Source organism: Ranitomeya imitator, chromosome 1, assembly GCF_032444005.1.
Source record: "Ranitomeya imitator isolate aRanImi1 chromosome 1, aRanImi1.pri, whole genome shotgun sequence".
NCBI lineage: Eukaryota > Metazoa > Chordata > Amphibia > Anura > Dendrobatidae > Ranitomeya > Ranitomeya imitator.
The window spans coordinates 15,966,035-15,985,979 of NC_091282.1; the positions used below are offsets into that span (position 1 = coordinate 15,966,035).

The 19,945-nt window shown below is 43.3% G+C and overlaps 1 protein-coding gene across 2 annotated transcripts in view; it reads left to right on the forward strand.

Moving 5' to 3' along the window:
- Positions 1–18,248, forward strand: part of LOC138657412 (zinc finger protein 271-like) — a 45,485-nt gene extending 27,237 nt beyond the window's left edge. For both annotated transcript variants that reach the window (XM_069745185.1, XM_069745186.1), the window contains exon 9: positions 16,311–18,248. In XM_069745185.1, coding sequence (XP_069601286.1) covers positions 16,311–17,878 — 1,568 coding nt within the window. In that variant the 3' untranslated portion in view covers positions 17,879–18,248. The remainder of the gene's footprint in view (positions 1–16,310) is intronic.
- Positions 18,249–19,945: the final 1,697 nt, after the last annotated feature.

Below are 19,945 nucleotides of genomic sequence, written 5' to 3' on the forward strand. Positions count from 1 at the left end.
CCATAACGTTGTGTTAATTATTAAGAATTTAATGTCAATAAGATGTAATGCTTGACACAATTTGTAAATAAAAATTTATGTTTAAAAAAAAAAAAAAAAGACATATTGTACTTCATGGCAGTGGTCAAATTTGTTTGATATGACTTGAATTTATTTGTGAAAAAAAAATGGAAATTTTACAATTTTCCAACTTTGAATTTTCATGCCCTTAAATCACACAGATCTGAAACACAAAATACTTAATAAGTAACATTTCCCACATGTCTACTTGACATCAGCACAATTTTGGAACCAACATTTTTTTTGTTAGGGAGTTTTAAGGGTTAAGAGTTGACCAGCAATTTCTCGTTTTTACAACAAAATTTACAAAACCATTTCTTTTTTAGGGACCACCTCACATTTGAAGTCACTTTGAGGGGTCTATATGATAGAAAACACCGAAAAGTGACACCATTCTAAAAACTGCACCCCTCAAGGTGTGCAACACTACATTCAAGAAGTTTATTAACCTTCTGGTGTTTCACAGGAATTTTTGGAATGTTTAAAAAAAAAAAATGAACATTTAACTTTTTTCACAAAAAAAATTTCTTCAGATCCAAATTTTTTTATTTTCCCACGGGTAACAGGAGAAATTGTACCCCAAAAGTTATTGTACAATTTGTTTTGAGTACGTGGATACTCCATATATGGGGGGGGAACAAGTGTTTGGGTGCATGGCAGAACTCGGAAGGGAAGGAGAGCTATTTGACTTTTTCAACTCAATATTGGCTGGAATTGAGATCGGACGCCATGTTGTGTTTGGAGAGACCCTATTGTGCCTAAACACTGGAAACCCCCCACAAGTGACACCATTTTGGAAACTAGACCCCCCCCAAGGAACTTATCTAGAGGTGTGGTGAGCACTTTGAACCCCCAAGGGCTTCACAGGAGTTTATAATGTAGAGCCGTAAAAATAAAAAATCATATTTTTTCCACAAAAATGATCTTTTTGCCCCCAATTTTTTATTTTCCCAAGAGTAACAGAAGAAATTGGACCCCAAAAGTTGTTGTCCAATTTGTCCTGAGTACGCTGATACCCCATATGTGGGGGTAAACCACTGTGTGGCCGCATGGCAGAGCTCGGAAGGGAAGGGAGCGCCTGATTTCACTGTTATGGTTTGCAGGTGCCATGACCCACTGGGAGAGCCCATGAGGTGCCAAAAGAGCAGAACCCTCATAAGTGAACCCATTTTACATACTACACCTCTTAATGAATTCATCTAGGGGTGCAGTGATCATATTGACACCATGGGTGTGTCACAGAATTTTATACCATTGGGCAGCCATGTGGAGAGACTCAGGAGGAACAGAGCGCTATTTGCCTATTCAAGTGGATGGGTCTGTGCACATGTCGGTGTGTTTCCACGGACCGTTTGTCCATGAGCAAAACACGCTGACATGTCCGTTTTTTAATGTCAGCACGGGCCACAAAACATCCAGCACACGTGCATACACATAACACTCATGGATGTCATCCATGTGACACGCATCGGCGCCGGGGAAGAAGCGTTGCAGTAAGCGCTGTTCCCCAGAGCCGAGTGCTGATCACGGCTCTCATCACTCTCCCCTGCTCTGCCGGCGATCGGCACAAGCAGGAGAGAATGATTTTTATTACAAAAAATAGTTTTTTCATCACCACGTTTTTTTAGAGCTATAATTTTTCCATATTTTGACCCACAGAGTCATGTGAGGTCTCGTTTTCTGCAGGACGAGTTGATGTTTTTATTGGTACCATTTTCAGGCACATGACATTTTTTGATCGCTTTCTAATCCGATTTTTGGGAGGCAGAATTAACAAAATCCAGCAGCAATACATGAATTTCTTTTGGGGGGGGAAGGCGTTTATACCGTTCCGCATGTGGTAAAATTGATGACGCAGTTTTATTCTTCGGGTCAGTACGATTCCCGCGATACCTTATTTATATCATTTTTTTCATGTTTTGGCTCTTTTATACAATAAAAACTTTTTTTTTTTTAATTTTTGCATGGCTTTATTCTGAGAGCTGTAACCTTTAGATTTTTCCGCTGATGACGCGTTATGGGGGCTTGTTTTTTTGTAGGACAAGATGACGTTTTCAGCGATACCATGTTTATTTATATCCATCTTTTTGATCGCGTTTTATTCAACGTTTTGTTCGGCGGTATGATGATAAAGTATTGTTTTTTGCCTTTTTTTTATTTTTATTATTTTTTAATAGTGTTCACTAAAGGAGTTAACTAGTGGGATAGTTTTATAGGTCGGGTCATTATGGACGCAGCGATACCAAATGTGTGTACTTTTATTGTTTACAATTTTTTTATGCAAATATTTATTTAATGATTGAATAAATATAGATTTTTTTTTTTATCTTTTAAAATATTTTTACAACTCTTTTAAACATTTTTTTTTACTTTATTCTGTGTATCACACTTTGTCCCACTATGGGACCCTCATTTTGTGCTGGCTGATCGCTTCTAAGGTGTCCAGATCTGCATGTATAGCAGCTGTCAGCGCTGCACGGAGTTCCACACTGACCTGAGAGACTTCCTGACAAGCACTGCGCATGACAGGAAGTCTCTCAGCTCTGGAGACGCCAATGTCATGAGGACATCGGGTCTGCATGGCAGCGATCGGGACCCTGCGGCACGCCACGGGATCTCTAAGGCAGAGGGGCTGTCAGCCCCTGTACAGGCTCCGGAATGCGTGTCCGATCGCAGCATTTTGGGGGTTAAAGTGCCGGGAGCGGTCTGTGACCGCTCCTGGCACTTAGTAACGGGTGTCAGCTGTGAGAATCTGCTGGGGTTGGGTGAGGTCTTAGTTTTTGCGTGCTGAGCTGTCATTTTTAATTATACCGTTTTGGTGCAGATACGATTTTTTGATTGCCCATTATTGCATTTTAATTCAATGTTGAGGCAACCAAAAAAACGTAATTCTGCTGTTTTTGACTTTTTTCCTCATTATACCGTTTTAGCAATCGGATTAGTTATTTCTTATATTGATAGATCGGGCGATTCTGAATGCGGCAATATCAAATATGTGTATTTTTTTTGTTTTTTCTTTGTTTTATTTTGAATTGGGGAAAAAGGGGGGGTGCTTTGAACTTTAATTTTTTTTTTTTTTTTTTTAACTTTTGACATGCTTCAATAGTCTCCATGGAAGACTATAAGCTGCCATAACCCGATCAGCTCTGCTACATACAGGTGATGGAATAAGCCAAATATAGGATGTATTCTGTTATGAATAGGTAATTCAGAACCACACTGGACCATGAAGTTCAGAGCACACAAAGTGACCTGTCAATAACCAAAAACATAGGACGAGCTCTGAGACGTGGGAACTCTGCTGACCGCAATCCCTAATCCTATCACACCACACTAGAGGTAGCCGTGGATTGCGCCTAACGCTCCCTATGCAACTCGGCACAGCCTGAGAAACTAGCTAGACCTGAAGAAAGAAAAATAAGCCTACCTTGCCTCAGAGAAATTCCCCAAAGGAAAAGGCAGCCCCCCACATATAATGACTGTGAGTTAAGATGAAAATACAAACACAGAGATGAAATAGATTTAGCAAAGTGAGGCCCGACTTACTGAATAGACCGAGGATAGGAAAGATAGCTTTGCGGTCAACACAAAAACCTACAAACAACCACGCAGAGGGGCAAAAAGACCCTCCGCACCGACTAACGGTACGGAGGTGCTCCCTCTGCGTCTCAGAGCTTCCAGCAAGCAAGAAAAACCAATATAGCAAGCTGGACAGAAAATATAGCAAAAACAAAAGTAACACCAGCAGAACTTAGCTTATGCTGGGCAAACAGGCCACAGGAACGATCCAGGAGGAAGCAAGACCAATACTAGAACATTGACTGGAGGCCAGGATCAAAGCACTAGGTGGAGTTAAATAGAGCAGCACCTAACGACTTAACCTCATCACCTGAGGAAGGAAACTCAGAAGCCGCAGTACCACTCACATCCACCAACGGAAGCCCATAGAAAGAAGCAGCCGAAGTACCACTTGTGACCACAGGAGGGAGCTCGACCACAGAATTCACAACAGTACCCCCCCCCCCCTTGAGGAGGGGTCACCGAACCCTCACCAGAGCCCCCAGGCCGACCAGGATGAGCCATATGAAAGGCACGAACAAGATCGGCAGCATGGACATCAGAGGCAAAGACCCAGGAATTATCTTCCTGACCATAACCCTTCCACTTAACCAGATACTGGAGTTTCCGTCTCGAAACACGAGAATCCAAAATCTTCTCCACTATATACTCCAACTCCCCCTCCACCAAAACGGGGGCAGGAGGATCAACAGATGGAACCATAGGTGCCACGTATCTCCGCAACAATGACCTATGGAATACGTTATGGATGGAAAAAGAATCTGGAAGGGTCAAACGAAAAGACACAGGATTAAGAACCTCAGAAATCCTATACGGACCAATGAAACGAGGCTTAAACTTAGGAGAGGAAACCTTCATAGGAATATAACGAGATGACAACCAAACCAAATCCCCAACATGAAGTCGGGGACCCACACAGCGTCTGCGATTAGCGAAACGTTGAGCCTTCTCCTGGGACAAGGTCAAATTGTCCACTACATGAGTCCAAATCCGCTGCAACCTGTCCACCACAGTATCCACACCTGGACAGTCTGAAGACTCAACCTGCCCTGAAGAGAAACGAGGATGGAACCCAGAATTGCAGAAAAACGGCGAAACCAAGGTAGCCGAGCTGGCCCGATTATTAAGGGCGAACTCAGCCAACGGCAAAAAGGACACCCAATCATCCTGGTCTGCAGAAACAAAACATCTCAGATATGTTTCCAAGGTCTGATTGGTTCGTTCAATCTGGCCATTTGTCTGAGGATGGAAAGCCGAGGAAAAATACAAATCAATGCCCATCCTAGCACAAAAGGCTCGCCAAAACCTCGACACAAACTGGGAACCTCTGTCAGAAACGATGTTCTCTGGAATGCCATGTAAACGAACCACATGCTGGAAGAACAACGGCACCAAATCAGAGGAGGAAGGTAACATAGTAACATAGTAACATAGTTAGTAAGGCCGAAAAAAGACATTTGTCCATCCAGTTCAGCCTATATTCCATCATAATAAATACCCAGATCTACGTCCTTCTACAGAACCTAATAATTGTATGATACAATATTGTTCTGCTCCAGGAAGACATCCAGGCCTCTCTTGAACCCCTCGACTGAGTTCGCCATCACCACCTCCTCAGGCAAGCAATTCCAGATTCTCACTGCCCTAACAGTAAAGAATCCTCTTCTATGTTGGCGGAAAAACCTTCTCTCCTCCAGACGCAAAGAATGCCCCCTTGTGCCCGTCACCTTCCTTGGTATAAACAGATCCTCAGCGAGATATTTGTATTGTCCCCTTATATACTTATACATGGTTATTAGATCGCCCCTCAGTCGTCTTTTTTCTAGACTAAATAATCCTAATTTCGCTAATCTATCTGGGTATTGTAGTTCTCCCATCCCCTTTATTAATTTTGTTGCCCTCCTTTGTACTCTCTCTAGTTCCATTATATCCTTCCTGAGCACCGGTGCCCAAAACTGGACACAGTACTCCATGTGCGGTCTAACTAGGGATTTGTACAGAGGCAGTATAATGCTCTCATCATGTGTATCCAGACCTCTTTTAATGCACCCCATGATCCTGTTTGCCTTGGCAGCTGCTGCCTGGCACTGGCTGCTCCAGGTAAGTTTATCATTAACTAGGATCCCCAAGTCCTTCTCCCTGTCAGATTTACCCAGTGGTTTCCCGTTCAGTGTGTAATGGTGATATTGATTCCCTCTTCCCATGTGTATAACCTTACATTTATCATTGTTAAACCTCATCTGCCACCTTTCAGCCCAAGTTTCCAACTTATCCAGATCCATCTGTAGCAGAATACTATCTTCTCTTGTATTAACTGCTTTACATAGTTTTGTATCATCTGCAAATATCGATATTTTACTGTGTAAACCTTCTACCAGATCATTAATGAATATGTTGAAGAGAACAGGTCCCAATACCGACCCCTGCGGTACCCCACTGGTCACAGCGACCCAGTTAGAGACTATACCATTTATAACCACCCTCTGCTTTCTATCACTATGCCAGTTACTAACCCATTTACACACATTTTCCCCCAGACCAAGCATTCTCATTTTGTGTACCAACCTCTTGTGCGGCACGGTATCAAACGCTTTGGAAAAATCGAGATATACCACGTCCAATGACTCACCGTGGTCCAGTCTATAGCTTACCTCTTCATAAAAACTGATTAGATTGGTTTGACAGGAGCGATTTCTCATAAACCCATGCTGATATGGAGTTAAACAGTTATTCTCATTGAGATAATCCAGAATAACATCCCTCAGAAACCCTTCAAATATTTTACCAACAATAGAGGTTAGACTTACTGGCCTATAATTTCCAGGTTCACTTTTAGAGCCCTTTTTGAATATTGGCACCACATTTGCTATGCGCCAGTCCTGCGGAACAGACCCTGTTGCTATAGAGTCACTAAAAATAAGAAATAATGGTTTATCTATTACATTACTTAGTTCTCTTAGTACTCGTGGGTGTATGCCATCCGGACCCGGAGATTTATCTATTTTAATCTTATTTAGCCGGTTTCGCACCTCTTCTTGGGTTAGATTGGTGACCCTTAATATAGGGTTTTCATTGTTTCTTGGGATTTCACCTAGCATTTCATTTTCCACCGTGAATACCGTGGAGAAGAAGGTGTTTAATATGTTAGCTTTTTCCTCGTCATCTACAACCATTCTTTCCTCACTATTTTTTTAAGGGGCCTACATTTTCAGTTTTTATTCTTTTACTATTGATATAGTTGAAGAACAGTTTGGGATTAGTTTTACTCTCCTTAGCAATGTGCTTCTCTGTTTCCTTTTTGGCAGCTTTAATTAGTTTTTTAGATAAAGTATTTTTCTCCCTATAGTTTTTTAGAGCTTCAATGGTGCCATCCTGCTTTAGTAGTGCAAATGCTTTCTTTTTACTGTTAATTGCCTGTCTTACTTCTTTGTTTAGCCACATTGGGTTTTTCCTATTTCTAGTCCTTTTATTCCCACAAGGTATAAACCGCTTACACTGCCTATTTAGGATGTTCTTAAACATTTCCCATTTATTATCTGTATTCTCATTTCTGAGGATATTGTCCCAGTCTACCAGATTAAGGGCATCTCTAAGCTGTTCAAACTTTGCCTTCCTAAAGTTCAATGTTTTTGTGACTCCCTGACAAGTCCCCCTAGTGAAAGACAGGTGAAACTGCACAATATTGTGGTCGCTATTTCCTAAATGCCCAACCACCTGCAGATTTGTTATTCTGTCAGGTCTATTAGATAGTATTAGGTCTAAAAGTGCTGCTCCTCTGGTTGGATTCTGCACCAATTGTGAAAGATAATTTTTCTTGGTTATTAGCAGAAACCTGTTGCCTTTATGGGTTTCACAGGTTTCTGTTTCCCAGTTAATATCTGGGTAGTTAAAGTCCCCCATAACCAGGACCTCATTATGGGTTGCAGCTTCATCTATCTGCTTTAGAAGTAGACTTTCCATGGTTTCTGTTATATTTGGGGGTTTGTAACAGACCCCAATGAGAATTTTGTTACCATTTTTCCCTCCATGAATTTCGACCCATATGGACTCGACATCCTCATTCCCTTCGCTAATATCCTCCCTTAAAGTGGACTTTAGACAAGACTTTACATAGAGACAAACCCCTCCTCCTCTCCGATTTTTACGATCCTTTCTAAACAGACTGTAACCCTGTAAGTTAACTGCCCAGTCATAGCTTTCATCTAACCATGTCTCGGTTATTCCCACTATGTCAAAGTTACCTGTAGATATTTCTGCTTCTAGTTCTTCCATCTTGTTTGTCAGGCTTCTGGCGTTTGCGAGCATGCAGTTTAGAGGATTTTGTTTTGTTCCAATCTCCTCACTGTGGATTGTTTTAGAAATGTTCTTACCTCCCTTCTGAGTATGTTTTCCTGGGTCGTCTTTGTTCGAGTCTAATGTTTTTCTTCCCGTCCCCTCTTCTTCTAGTTTAACGCCCTCCTGATGAGTGTAGCGAGTCTTCTGGCGAATGTGTGTTTCCCAGGTTTGTTGAGGTGTAGTCCGTCTCTGGCGAGGAGTCCATCATACCAGTAATTCACACCGTGGTCCAGGAATCCAAATCCTTGTTGTCTGCACCATCGTCTTAGCCAGTTGTTTGCATCAAGGATCCTGTTCCATCTCCTGGTGCCATGCCCGTCTACTGGAAGGATAGAAGAAAAAACTACCTGTGCATCCAGTTCCTTTACTTTCTTCCCCAACTCTTCAAAGTCCTTGCAGATTGTCGGTAGGTCCTTCCTTGCCGTGTCATTGGTGCCAACATGTATCAGAAGAAATGGGTGGACGTCCTTGGAGCTGAAGAGCTTTGGTATCCTATCGGTCACATCCTTGATCATCGCACCTGGAAGGCAGCATACTTCTCTTGCAGTTATGTCCGGTCTGCAGATGGCTGCTTCGGTGCCTCTAAGGTAATTTAGACAAGGGTACCAAATGGATCATCTTAGAGAAGCGAACACAAACTACCCAAATGACCGACATTTTTTGAGAGACGGGGAGATCCGAAATAAAATCCATAGAGATATGTGTCCAAGGCCTCTTCGGGACCGGCAAGGGCAAAAGCAACCCACTGGCACGAGAACAGCAGGGCTTAGCCCGAGCACAAATCCCACAGGACTGCACAAAAGAACGCACATCCCGCGACAGAGACGGCCACCAAAAGGATCTAGCCACTAAATCTCTGGTACCAAAGATTCCAGGATGACCAGCCAACATCGAACAATGAACCTCAGAGATAACTTTATTCGTCCACCTATCAGGGACAAACAGTTTCTCCGCTGGGCAACGATCAGGTTTATTAGCCTGAAATTTTTGCAGCACCCGCCGCAAATCAGGGGAGATGGCAGACACAATTACTCCCTCTTTGAGAATACCCGCCGGCTCAGGCAAACCCGGAGAGTCGGGCACAAAAATCCTAGACAGGGCATCCGCCTTCACATTTTTAGAGCCCGGAAGGTACAAAACCACAAAGTCAAAACGGGAGAAAAACAGCGACCAACGAGCCTGTCTAGGATTCAACCGTTTGGCAGACTCGAGATAAGTCAAGTTCTTGTGATCAGTCAAGACCACCACGCGATGCTTAGTGTTATCATAAGGTAATTCAGTACCACAATGGACATAGAGGTCAGAGCACATACAGTGACCTGACAATAACCCAAAAACATAGAACGAGCTCTGAGACGTGGGAACTCTGCTGACCGCAATCCCTAATCCTCTCCAAACAACACTAGAGGCAGCCGTGGATTGCGCCTAACTCTGCCTATGCAACTCGGCACAGCCTGAGAAACTAGCTAGCCTGAAGATAGAAAATAAGCCTACCTTGCCTCAGAGAAATACCCCAAAGGAAAAGGCAGCCCCCACATATAATGACTGTGAGTTAAGATGAAAAGACAAACGTAGAGATTAAATAGATTTAGCAAAGTGAGGCCCGACTTTCTGAACAGAGCGAGGATAGGAAAGGTAACTTTGCGGTCAACACAAAACCCTACAAAAACCACGCAAAGGGGGCAAAAAAAACCTCCGTACCGAACTAACGGCACGGAGGTACACCCTCTGCGTCCCAGAGCTTCCAGCAAGCAGGAAAAAACAAATAGACAAGCTGGACAGAAAAAAACAGCAAACAAAATAGCAAAGCAGAACTTAGCTATGCAGAGCAGCAGGCCACAGGAACGATCCAGGAGGAAACAGGTCCAATACTAGAACATTGACTGGAGGCCAGGATCAAAGCACTAGGTGGAGTTAAATAGAGCAGCACCTAACGACTTCACCACATCACCTGAGGAAGGAAACTCAGAAGCCGCAGTACCACTTTCCTCCACCAACGGAAGCTCACAGAGAGAATCAGCCGAAGTACCACTTGTGACCACAGGAGGGAGCTCTGCCACAGAATTCACAACAGCTTAGCTCCTTCAAGCCAATGACGCCACTCCTCGAATGCCCACTTCATGGCCAGCAACTCTCGATTGCCAACATCATAATTTCGCTCAGCAGGCGAAAACTTCCTGGAAAGGAAGGCGCATGGCTTCATCACCGAGCAATCAGAACCTCTTTGCGACAAAACAGCCCCCGCTCCAATCTCAGAAGCATCAACCTCGACCTGGAACAGAAGCGAAACATCTGGCTGACACAACACAGGGGCAGAAGAAAAACGACGCTTCAACTCTTGAAAAGCTTCCACAGCAGCAGAAGACCAATTGACCACATCAGCACCCTTCTTGGTCAAATCGGTCAATGGTTTAGCAATACTAGAAAAATTACAGATGAAGCGACGATAAAAATTAGCAAAGCCAAGGAACTTTTGCAGACTCTTCAGAGATGTCGGCTGAGTCCAATCATAAATGGCCTGGACCTTAACAGGGTCCATCTCGATAGTAGAAGGGGAAAAAATGAACCCCAAAAATGAAACCTTCTGAACACCAAAGAGACACTTTGATCCCTTCACAAACAAAGAATTAGCACGCAGGACCTGGAACACCATTCTGACCTGCTTCACATGAGACTCCCAATCATCCGAGAAGACCAAAATATCATCCAAGTATACAATCAGGAATTTATCCAGGTACTCTAGGAAGATGTCATGCATAAAGGACTGAAATACTGATGGAGCATTGGCAAGTCCGAATGGCATAACTAGGTACTCAAAATGGCCCTCGGGCGTATTAAATGCAGTTTTCCATTCATCGCCCCGTTTAATACGCACAAGATTATATGCACCACGAAGATCTATCTTGGTGAACCAACTAGCCCCCTTAATCCGAGCAAACAAATCAGATAGAAGCGGCAAGGGATACTGAAATTTGACCGTGATTTTATTTAGAAGGCTGTAATCAATACAAGGTCTCAGCGAACCATCCTTCTTGGCCACAAAAAAGAACCCTGCTCCCAATGGCGATGACGACGGGCGAATATGACCCTTCTCCAAGGATTCTTTTACGTAACTCCGCATAGCGGCGTGCTCAGGTACAGATAAATTAAACAGTCGACCCTTAGGAAACTTACTACCAGGAATCAACTCGATAGCACAATCACAATCCCTATGCGGAGGTAGGGCATTGGACTTGGGCTCATCCAGGGCCGGCTCCAGGTTTTCGAGGGCCCCGGGCGAAAGAGTCTCAGTGGGCCCCCCCTTTAACACATACCCCGATTTATGATGCCCAGATACGGCAGAGAAATGTATAGTACAATGCCAGATTTCACTTCTTACATGAGTGACAGCTATTGTAGATTCTGCAGTGTATATATACAGGAGGAAAGGTGCTGTGCAGTGTATATATACAGGAGAGGTGCTGTGCAATGTATATATACAGGAGGAAAGGTGCTGTGCAGTGTATATATACAGGAGAGGTGCTGTGCAATGTATATATACAGGAGGAAAGGTGCTGTGCAGTGTATATATACAGGAGAGGTGCTTTTCTGTTTTGAGTTTTTCTATGAAACAAAGACTTTTCTACATAAACAACTTTGTTTGGTTTTGCGGCCCCAACAGATCTGTGCTACAAAGTAACAGGCGGCTCGGGCATTAATGAGGGACCTGATGCTGAATCCTTTCCACAAACCCTAATGACCCAATTAGTGCCCTGTCATTAGAAGCTCATTAAACGCCTCCCTGTCCCGGGCAGTCATGTACAGTATGGGGGGATCCTGCAGCCCACCCCCTGACTGCTCCATACCATACACTGCCCTCTGTCGCGCTCACTATTATCCTGTGCATTTCTCCGTCATCGTTACCCCATGTCACACTTGTCACCCCCCACTACAGAGTAGCAGGGCAACCAATGTCACCCCCTCCCGGACCCTAATGGCAGCAGGAAATGTCTGCTCCTTTATTGGGTTGGAACCTGATTTAATCAAGGAATAATGTGGATTTGTTGCCGGTGGCTGCAGGGGAAGGGTTAAGTGATGCCATGTCCGTGGTGGGAGCAGTGGCAGCTGCTGGGACCTGGACAGACACAACCAATGTTGCTGTGACTGCACAGTGTGACCTGGAGGAGAGAAGCTGAGACTCCGGAGCAGAAATCACCCACATGCCAGCACTGGGCAGAGTCCCTCCAGCCTGGGGCCACGGGGCCCCAATGTACAGCCCACAGCTCAGTTTTATCCATGGCAGCAGCTCCCCTTCCTCCTGGCATCTGGTTAACCCCATTTATGCGGGTCGGATTGTTATCTTTAAGGTTCAGCAATAACCTTCATACAGATGGGAAGGGGTTAAGCTTCTTCCTACCCCACTGGTGCAGGTTTGGTGCAGCATGCATGTATTCTGGGTGAGCTGGGTGGCTACAGGCTGCACCCCACCAGCTGCTCCTCCAGACATCACCCACATTTTTAGGCAGCGGAGACAGACAGACAGCAGACTGAGCCACAACTGCAACCACTGCTGGATACCATAACACTCACTCAGGGCAGCACTGGTAGGACGGAGCTCCTTGGAATCTGCCTGATAAGTTCAGCTCAGCACTCCACTGCAGTCACCCAGGGGGGAGAGCAGAGAAGTGCTGTCTCCGCCCACAAACAGTCACACTGGCTGCCTTCTCTTAACCCCTATGTGTGCCTGCCTGGCTGCACTGACTGAGTGAGAAGATGCTTGTGTCAGAGCTGGCACATAGGGGTTAAGAGAACGCAGCCAGCAGTGACATTGTGGGGGGAGAGAGCATGTTATCTCCTGCTCTGCTCTCCGTGGGCCCCCCCCTCTCCCCAGGGCCCCGGCATTTGCCCGCTGTGCCGGGTGCTGACGCCGGCCCTGGGCTCATCGAATACATCCCGGTAATCAGACAAGAACTCTGGGACCTCAGAAGGGGTGGATGATGAGATAGACAGAAATGGAACATCACCATGTACCCCCTGACAACCCCAGCTGGACACAGACATTGATTTCCAATCTAATACTGGGTTATGGACTTGTAGCCATGGCAACCCCAACACGACCACATCATGCAGATTATGCAACACCAGAAAGCGAATATCCTCCTGGTGCGCAGGAGCCATGCACATGGTCAGCTGGGTCCAATACTGAGGCTTATTCTTGGCCAAAGGCGTAGCATCAATTCCTCTCAATGGAATAAGACACTGCAAGGGCTCCAAGACAAACCCACAGCGCCTAGCAAACTCCAAGTCCATCAAATTCAGGGCAGCGCCTGAATCCACAAATGCCATGACAGAATAGGAAGACAAAGAGCAGATCAAAGTAACGGACAAAAGAAATTTCGACTGTACCGTACCAATGGTGGCAGACTTAGCGAACCGCTTAGTGCGCTTAGGACAATCGGAGATAGCATGAGTGGAATCACCACAGTAGAAACACAGCCCATTCTGACGTCTGTGTTCCTGCCTTTCAGCTCTGGTCAAAGTCCTATCACACTGCATAGGCTCAGGTTTATGCTCAGATAATACCGCCAAATGGTGCACAGATTTACGCTCACGCAAGCGTCGACCGATCTGAATGGCCAAAGACATAGACTCATTCAGACCAGCAGGCATAGGAAATCCCACCATGACATCCTTAAGGGCTTCAGAGAGACCCTTTCTGAAAATAGCTGCCAGTGCACATTCATTCCATTGAGTGAGCACGGACCACTTTCTAAACTTCTGACAATAAATCTCTATCTCATCCTGACCCTGACACAGAGCCAGCAAATTTTTCTCTGCCTGATCCACTGAATTAGGTTCATCGTACAGTAATCCGAGCGCCAGAAAAAACGCATCAATATTACATAATGCAGGATCTCCTGGCGCAAGGGAAAATGCCCAGTCTTGAGGGTCGCCACGTAATAAAGAAATAATGATCTTAACTTGTTGAACTGGGTCACCAGAGGAGCGAGGTTTCAACGCCAGAAACAGTTTGCAATTATTTTTGAAACTCAGAAATTTAGCTCTATCTCCAGAAAACAAATCAGGAATAGGAATTCTTGGTTCTAACATAGAATTCTGAGCCACAAAGTCTTGAATATTTTGTACTCTTGCAGTGAGATGATCCACATATGAAGACAGACCTTTAATGTCCATCACTACACCTGTGTCCTGAACCACCCAAATGTTTAGGGGAAAAAAAAGGCAAAACACAGTGCAAAGAAAAAAAAAATGGTCTCAGAACTTCTTTTTTCCCTCTATTGAGAAGCATAGTACTTTGGGCCTCCAGTACTGTTATGAATAGGTAATTCAGAACCACACTGGACCATGAAGTTCAGAGCACACAAAGTGACCTGTCAATAACCAAAAACATAGGACGAGCTCTGAGACGTGGGAACTCTGCTGACCGCAATCCCTAATCCTATCACACCACACTAGAGGTAGCCGTGGATTGCGCCTAACGCTCCCTATGCAACTCGGCACAGCCTGAGAAACTAGCTAGACCTGAAGAAAGAAAAATAAGCCTACCTTGCCTCAGAGAAATTCCCCAAAGGAAAAGGCAGCCCCCCACATATAATGACTGTGAGTTAAGATGAAAATACAAACACAGAGATGAAATAGATTTAGCAAAGTGAGGCCCGACTTACTGAATAGACCGAGGATAGGAAAGATAGCTTTGCGGTCAACACAAAAACCTACAAACAACCACGCAGAGGGGCAAAAAGACCCTCCGCACCGACTAACGGTACGGAGGTGCTCCCTCTGCGTCTCAGAGCTTCCAGCAAGCAAGAAAAACCAATATAGCAAGCTGGACAGAAAATATAGCAAAAACAAAAGTAACACCAGCAGAACTTAGCTTATGCTGGGCAAACAGGCCACAGGAACGATCCAGGAGGAAGCAAGACCAATACTAGTACATTGACTGGAGGCCAGGATCAAAGCACTAGGTGGAGTTAAATAGAGCAGCACCTAACGACTTAACCTCATCACCTGAGGAAGGAAACTCAGAAGCCGCAGTACCACTCACATCCACCAACGGAAGCCCATAGACAGAAGCAGCCGAAGTACCACTTGTGACCACAGGAGGGAGCTCGACAACAGAATTCACAACAGTATTCCTTATCGATACCCCAGGAGGTCCTCTGAGTATAACTATACAAACTAGCTAGGAGAACACCTTACATAAAATAAAACATAACCTTTGATAATAGATATCTAAAAAGACCAATGGATAATACAAGACAATAAAGTGATAAAGTGCAAAATGTGCTCATGTAACCAGTGCTCAATAAAAAAATGGTTTTATCTCCCCAAATATGTAGTTTCCTTCACGAGAGCCTCCGTATATGTTAAGGGAGAGTGGGAAAGAGTTTCTATACTACCCTAGTCGTGCCCCTTTAGTGCTCACACCCTGACAAGGGCAGTCCCCAAGTCAGGCTAATAAGTTGTACCCACCATTGCCATGTATACTTCCCTACGCGTTTCCTCTCCCGTATGGGAGATTCATCAGGGGAAAATGTAAGGATTGTGGGAATTTTTGAAAAAGGGAGCCCCTACATCGGGAGGTAGCTCCTGTGTCCAGTGCACCTAGTCATAGGTCCGGACTATGGTAGGGTGGTAGGGAAGCTGTTGCAGGCTCCTAAGGGTTCCTATCGTGCCCTTAGGCCAGTGTTTCTCAACTCCAGTCCTCAAGATCCACCAACAAGACATGTTTTCAGGATTCCTTAGTATTGCATTGCAGAATTAATGCTTGAACAGGTGATGAAATTGTGATCTGTGCAATACTAAGGAAATCCTGAAAACTTGCCCTGTTGGTGGGTCTTGAGGACTGGAGTTAAGAAATACTGCCTTAGGCAATCTGAGGACGTGATTACAGTGTCTGGAGCTCAACTGCTCCTGGATGTAGGGTCATTTTTGTGATTAGTTAATCTCATTTGCATACGGTGCTGAAATATTAAAGCTCCATTTTTAATTGCTTGGACACTTATCTACACTAAGGGCATAATAGGAAGCTTGCTACGAGAGTGAATTGGCACTGGTGGTACATTAGGGGGGTAATTCCTGATTACAGGTTTTCTTTAAGAACTGTCTATTTGCAGTCTAATCTCTGCCAACCCTGACTTGTGCCAATGTCACCAGTTTATAAGTGTTATTCATTTTACCCATCATTGTGTTCATGTTATAGCATGTAGTTGTCTTCCTTAGTACCGGTACTTTTACTGACGAGGGTTTTCATTGTGAGCTCCATAAAAAAAAATTAGAAATCCCTTTTGTGTTGTAGAAAAAAATCACATCCAATCTATCTTTCATCCTTATAGGAAATCCTTCTGAGAATAACTGGTTATCACTAAACTGTAAAGAAGATATCAGGAAGCAACCTAATGGAGAAAACCTCATTACCCTTCATGGACGTCCTGGACTTTACAGCACTTCACTGTTTTATAATCCTCCTTATCATGAGGATCCATCTCCTGAGCAATCTCACATTGTTACCCCAGTTCCAGGTGACAAAGTGGATACAAGATTTCAGTGTGATAAGCAACTTACTAAAAGCTTAGATTCTTTAGCACAACGAAAACACAAAGGAAAAAAGAGATACTCCTGTCCAGAATGTGGGAAATGCTTTACAAAGAAATCAAAATTTGTTATACATGAGAGAAGTCACACAGGAGAAAAGCCATATTCATGTGCGGAATGTGGGAAGGCCTACACATCTAAGGAAAATCTTATTATACATCAGAGAATTCACACAGGAGAGAAGCCATATTCTTGTCCAGTATGTGGGAAGTCTTTCACAGATAAAGGGGGTCTTATTAAACATCAGAGAATTCACACAGGAGAGAAGCCATTTTCATGTTCGGAATGTGGGAAGGCCTTCACAAGTAAAATGCGTCTTATTGGACATCAGAGAATTCACACAGGAGAGAAGCCATATTCATGTTCAGAATGTGGGAAATGCTTTATAAATAAAGGGAGTCTTATTAGTCATCAGAAAATTCACACAGGAGAAAAGACATTTACATGTTTGGAATGTGGGAAGGTCTTAATAGATAAAAGGAGTATTATTGGACATCAGAGAATTCACACAGGAGAGACACCATATTCATGTTCAGAATGTGGGAAGTACTTTACACATAATGGGAGTCTTATTAAACATCAGAGAATTCATATAGGAGAGAAGCCATATTCATGTTCAGAATGTGGGAAGTGCTTTACACATAAAGGGAGTCTTATTAAACATCAGAGAACTCATACAGGAGAGAAGCCATATTCATGTTCAGAATGTGGGAAATGTTTTAGAGATAATTATATGCTTGTGAAACATCAAAGAATTCACACAGGAGAAAAGCCATATTCATGTTCATTCTGTTTGAAATGCTTTACAGAAAAAATGAGTCTTATTACACATCAGAGAATTCACACAGGAGAAAAACCTTTTTCATGTTTGCAATGTGGAAGGTGCTTTACAGACAAATCACAACTTGTTAAACATCAGAAATTCCACACAGGAGAAAAGCCATATTCATGTTCAATCTGTTTGAAATGCTTTACAGAAGAAAGGAATCTTATTACACATCAGAGAATTCACACAGCAGAAAAACCTTTTTCATGTTTGCAATGTGGAAGGTGCTTTACAGAGAAATCACAACTTGTTAAACATCAGAAAATCCACACAGGAGAAAAGCCGCATTCATGTTCACTATGTGGGAAGTCTTTCAAGGTTAAAGGGAATCTTATTACACATCAGAGAATTCATACAGGAGAGAAGCCGTATTCATGTTCACGCTGTGAGAAATGCTTCACAAGAAAATCAAGTCTTGTGAGCCATGAGAGAAGTCACACACAGAATGGTGGAAATCTTTCATACATAAATCATATCTTGTAAAATAGGAGAGAAGGCATGCAGGAAAGAAACGGTAATTATGTTCTGTGTTTTCAAAATTTTAATAAACATTGCTCAGCATAAATGAGTACACCCCCCTTTGATTGGTAAGATTTTTATTAATATCTCACTGAACACAAGAACAATTTTTCAAATGTTGCCAACACTGAGTTTCATGGAACATTTTTTTGTAATCAAAACCTGTAAGTTGGGTTAATATAACTCATTACTAAATCTTTAGGTTTACACAAATAAGTTGATAAAAATGAGTACATCAAAAGCTACTTCATCTATCATTTTGTATGTCCTCCATGATTTTTAACGACCGCACCAAGTCTTCTAGGCCTGGAATAAACAAGTTGGTTACATAATGCATCATCTATCTTCTTTCTCTTTTAGATCTCTTGGCGCCTAGATGCTTGATGGTGAATGATGACAACTTGTCTCTTCAGAATTCACCATAGGTGTTTGGTGGGGTTCAGATCAGAAAATGCTTGGCCAGTGAATCACTTTTACCATGTTCTTTAAAATGCAACATTGGTTTTAATGTGTGTTTTGGACCATAAATAATAATAATCTTTATATAGCGCCAACATATTCCGCAGCGCTTTACAGTTTAACAGCTTCAAATACAACAGTCATAAGTAACAATGTTAACAATACAATAATTAAAGCAACACAAGACGACCCTGCTCGTGAGAGCTTACAATCTACAATGAGGTGGGGAAATACAAAGTACAGGTGTGTATTTACAATGATGTATTTACAATGATGGTCCAGCCATCTTCAGGGAGTGGGGGATAGATGGAAGTAGTGAATGGGCTACTGTCACGATATGGTATGAAATATCATAAGTAGTTCTCTTGCTAGCCTGCGTGGGCTAAGCCCCCCTTCTTGGAGTGATGCTGCAACAGTTTGTAGCTTCCAATTCCTGACTTTCAACTCCCAAATTCCCCATCACCCCTCGCCAAAGGTATTTACGACTGGCATTTCCTGCAGTGTAAACTCTTTTCCAGCAAGAACTGGATTCTAAGTCGCTTGAATGCAGGGAAGTTCTTTGTTCTGTGTTTGTGAGATATTAGGCACGCCGTTTACGTTACGAATATATATATTGTTAGAGTCCATCGGAGGATCTATACATCGCTCGAAACACGGGCTTCTAACTCCATCTGGTAAAGAAGTAGGGTTTTCTCTGTAAATATGTATCCGAGATAGGACATATTTGATATAATTAGAATGCCCACGTTAATCCGAGATGACTGATGGGTTTGTTATGACTATGACATGTTTTGTAGCGAAGTTATAGCAAGTAGGTAAATTTAAGATTGAAGTACTCAGAATGTAGAGAGAGGAGGGTCTGGTTAAGCCAGCCTTTCTGTGATGTCGCAGCCTTAAGGTTTTAAGTTTGTGGCAGGCTCCCCAGCTCAGTCTTCTGCTTGATTTCTTCTTCTTGACTTCTTGTCTTCTCCTGAAGCCAGCAGCACGTCCAATGAGCTGGGACGTATGGAAAAAACTCCACTAGCCTGGTTGCCTGCCATGCTTTGAACATGTGAGTGTTACCTTTCTCATTTAATCCCTGTTTATTTCATAATTACCCTTGTACATATTTGCAATTGTCTCATTTGTAACATCTTTATAAAATATTTTTGATAAAGTACTGCCTAATTTTTTATGGGATATATAAAGAGAAACCAGTAGCGCTTCTAGCCTCAGAAAACCCGCAGCAGGTAATGATACAAATCCACCCTTTTGTATAGTAATCTATAAAAATAATATACCTGCGCTGAGTAAAAAATCCTCCGTTCAGTGCAACCTAGTGTTACCCCAAAAGAGATGTATAATTTACCAGACACTGACCATATTATTATGAGACTGACCACAAAGTAACAAAAGACCTGCTGTATAAAAGACCAGAATCGTTGTGTTTCAAAATGTCATAGATGTAGCCAGTTATTACCTATATTTTCAACAGCGGTGACTTGCGATCTCCTTGTAGTGTTCTTACTGAACGATATCGGCTATGTCTGCGGTTCCGTTGATGATCTTCAGGTAGATCAGCTTTGGGCGCTT